The sequence below is a fragment of the Mandrillus leucophaeus genome, unplaced genomic scaffold (assembly GCF_000951045.1).
Source record: "Mandrillus leucophaeus isolate KB7577 unplaced genomic scaffold, Mleu.le_1.0 Scaffold1325, whole genome shotgun sequence".
Taxonomy (NCBI): domain Eukaryota; kingdom Metazoa; phylum Chordata; class Mammalia; order Primates; family Cercopithecidae; genus Mandrillus; species Mandrillus leucophaeus.
Genome location: NW_012101283.1, coordinates 28581 through 31677, shown reverse-complemented (window position 1 = coordinate 31677; position 3097 = coordinate 28581). Strand labels below are relative to the sequence as shown.

At 55.8% G+C, this 3097-nt stretch overlaps 2 protein-coding genes across 8 annotated transcripts in view; one reads left to right on the top strand and one right to left on the bottom strand.

Annotated features, from left to right (window-relative positions):
• TAZ (tafazzin) overlaps nucleotides 1-3095 on the bottom strand; it is an 8697-nt gene extending 5602 nt beyond the window's left edge. For 2 of the 4 annotated variants that reach the window (XM_011972953.1, XM_011972954.1), the window contains exons 1-6: nucleotides 2981-3089; nucleotides 2719-2847; nucleotides 1675-1720; nucleotides 1360-1445; nucleotides 877-879; nucleotides 742-828 (exon numbers count right to left, since the gene is read on the bottom strand). In XM_011972953.1, the coding sequence (XP_011828343.1) occupies nucleotides 742-828; nucleotides 877-879; nucleotides 1360-1445; nucleotides 1675-1720; nucleotides 2719-2847; nucleotides 2981-3089 (460 nt within the window). Of the gene's footprint in view, nucleotides 1-741; nucleotides 829-876; nucleotides 880-1359; nucleotides 1446-1674; nucleotides 1721-2718; nucleotides 2848-2980 lie in introns of all 4 variants that reach the window. The other 2 variants (XM_011972955.1, XM_011972957.1) reach the window with 2 other exon arrangements.
• DNASE1L1 (deoxyribonuclease I-like 1) overlaps nucleotides 2844-3097 on the top strand; it is a 21031-nt gene continuing 20777 nt past the window's right edge. For all 4 annotated transcript variants that reach the window (XM_011972962.1, XM_011972959.1, XM_011972958.1 and 1 more), the window contains exon 1: nucleotides 2844-3042. The gene's annotated coding sequence lies outside the window, so the exon portion shown is untranslated. The remainder of the gene's footprint in view (nucleotides 3043-3097) is intronic.

Here is a 3097-nt window from a genome sequence, read left to right as displayed (position 1 = left end):
GTCTATCTATCTATCTATACATACATACATACCTGGGGTCTCACTATATTGCCCAGGTCGGGTTGGTTGGTTGGTCTGTCTGTCTATGGATCTATCCATCCATCCATACCTGGGGTCTCACTATATTGTCCAGGCTGGCCTCAGTTGGGCACAATGGTTCATGTCTATAATCCCAGCACTTTGAGAAGCTGAGGTGGAAGGATCACTTGAGTCTAGGAGTTCAAGACCAGCCCTGACAATGTAGTAAGACCCCAACTCTACAAAAAAAAAAAAAAAAAAAAGAATTAGCTGGGCACACTCCTTAGTCTCAGCTGCTCAGGAGGCTGAGGTGAGAGGATCACTTGAACCCAGGAGACAGAAGCTGCAGTGAGCCATCATCATGCCACTGCACTCCAGCCTGGACCATAGAGACAGACCTTGTCTCAAGGAAAAAAAAAAAAAAAAATCAAGGGCTCAAGTGATTTTCCACCTCAGCCTCCTGAGGAGCTGGGACTGCAGGCATGCACCAATGCAGCCAGATAGAATCCAAAATTCTTAATAGGATTATTCTAGAACCTTCATATTCTACATACAACTTATATTTTCTACCTTTCTTCTGTTTAAAATATGTTTATTTTTAAAGAGACAGGGTCTCACTATGTTGCCCAGGCTGGTCTCAAACTCCTGGGCTTGAGTGATCCTCCCACCTCGACCTTACAAAGTGCTGGGATGACAAGTGTGAACCGCTTGTGCCCAGCCTACCTTTCTCTCTTCTCTCTCCAGCACCTGGCATGTGCCTGCCTGTGTCTAGAACACCTTTCTCCTCATTCTCTGCTTGGAAAAATTCTGCTCCCGCAGAGGGAGGAGCAATCTGGATTCAAATCCTGGCTTTGCCACCTCCTACCCCATGACCTTGGGCCAGCAGCTTAATCTCTGTGATCCTCCCTGAATAGGGATCAAAATGGCCCCTATCTCCTGGGGTTCTCACCCCACAAGCCTGTTTGTTCTCCTAGAAGCAAATCCCTCTGGCCTGCAGGTGCATGCTACTGCCACCATGGACCAATGACAATGCACTGTTCTCAATGAGTCTCTTAGTGACGTGTCTGAGATAAGGGGGTGTGGATAATACCTCCCTGAATTCTAATGCCAAGGTTCCAGGTCCACACGATCCCTGGGCAGTTGCAGAGAGTTGAGCCCTGCACCCCGCTCGACATCCCTCCTCCTGCAGCCTCTGCCTCCTCTGCTGGCATGTGATGGAGCTGGGCCTCATGTTGGCTCCCGGGCTGCCTGCCCCCATAGGTCCCTCCAAAACAGAGACACTGGCGACCAGCTTTCCTGCCCCAGAAGTGCCTCCCTGCACTCGCTGGAGGAGCAGCTCACCTCGGCACACAGGCACACACTTGCCCAAGCTGAAGAAGTGGGAGTGCAGCTCCTTGGTGAAGCAGATGTCTGCAGCTGCAGGGGTCCTGAGCAGGGACAGATGCAATTAGTCCTGCCCCCTGCACCCCGCTCGACAACCCTGCCCCCAGCATTGGCATGCAGAAGGGAGGCACAGGGGAGGGCCTGTGGGGCCCCACCCCATGCCCTGCCTGGACTGCTGGACGCCACCTCCTGGGCAGAGCAGGAGGAGGGCAAATCTGGGCAGAGGCAGGTGGGGCCGGCCCGGCCCACTTCGAGGGGCCCATTCCTCCTCACCAACGCATCAACTTCAGGTTCCAGATGTGGCGGAGTTTCAGGATCCCTAGAGGAGAGGAAAGACTTCATGCCCCAACTTCCCATATCCCCAGGGAGTGCCCTTCCTTCACCCCATTTCAGGGAATGAGGGACAAGGACAGCAGCACTACCATTTCCCTACAGCCCTGAGTGGCATCTTTCAGACCCATAGGCGAGACTGTTCAGTTCTCCCTGGCTCCTGCCTCTCCCCCACCCTCCACATCTTACTAATCACTGCACCTGGACTGCCTACTTCCCCAACATACTTGGACAATGCCCATTCTTCTATACTTCTCCCTGTACTGTCACTGCCACCAGCCCAGTCTAGGGTAGTGGATGGCTCAAAGACCTCCTTCCTGGCCTCCCAGGATCCACCTGTGACATCTATAGGCCTTTCTCCACCCAGCAGCCAGGATGAGCTCTGAAGGGCTCCAGTGCGGCCAGGTGGTTCCCCACGAGCTCTAGGACAGTCTAACCCTTCTGTTCAGAAGTGGAAGCCCTGGGCATCCCTCCACCCAGCCATCTGGTTACCAGAGCCAAGTAACTTCCTGTGAAGTCAGCAGAGCAGGAACCTCTAGGTGTGGCAACCAGGCTCCCAAATAGGGCTGAAGGGTACCCGCCCAGCCAGGAGCAAACCTGGAGCCAGGACACTGGGCTTCCAGTCCCTGGCCCAGAACTTCCTCACAGGACATCTTATGTTCAACCCCCAATTTTTTCCCAAGACTGTGGGGCCCTGGATGGTTTAGAGAACAGAGGGTTCTCCAGGACTGACGTTAAAGGAGCTGTAAGACCTGCCCTGTGGCCGTTCCTTGGTCCTGCTCCATGCCCAAGGCCCTCTGCAAATCATGCCCCCTCAGAGGATGCTGCAGGAGTCACAAATCAGTTTCAGCCCTGGGGCAGAACACCCAGAAACCAGAGTGCCAGGGCTCCATGAAAAGGCAGCGGGAAGGGGTTTGTTCTGACAAGGCTGGGGCCGTCGCGAATCCTCGCCTTTCCTCCCCCTGCCCAGCACACTGGCCCGGGTACCCCAGAGATGAGGGTCGTCCATGCAGGACTGGTGATTGGACACGGTGATGAGGGGCGTGGCCGGGCCTCGGTTCTCGATGAGCTCGTACAGCACCTCCTTGTTGTGCACGGTCAGGTGGTTCATATACTCTGGTGGGAAAGGAGAGGTCAGGCGCTCAGGGCTCGCCCACCAGGTCGGGGCCGCGGCGTCCCCCACCCTAAGTCCCATCTCCGGCCGGGCATAGGTACCCAGGTGGGCCTGCCTCGGCCTGGGTCCACTCACTGGTCCAGAAGCAGCTGTAGGTGCCCACCAAGCCCATGACGACGCTGCTGGCCAGGGTCCAGGTGAGCGGCGGCACCGCGGGGAACGGCCACTTCACGTGCAGGGGCATCCCCACCT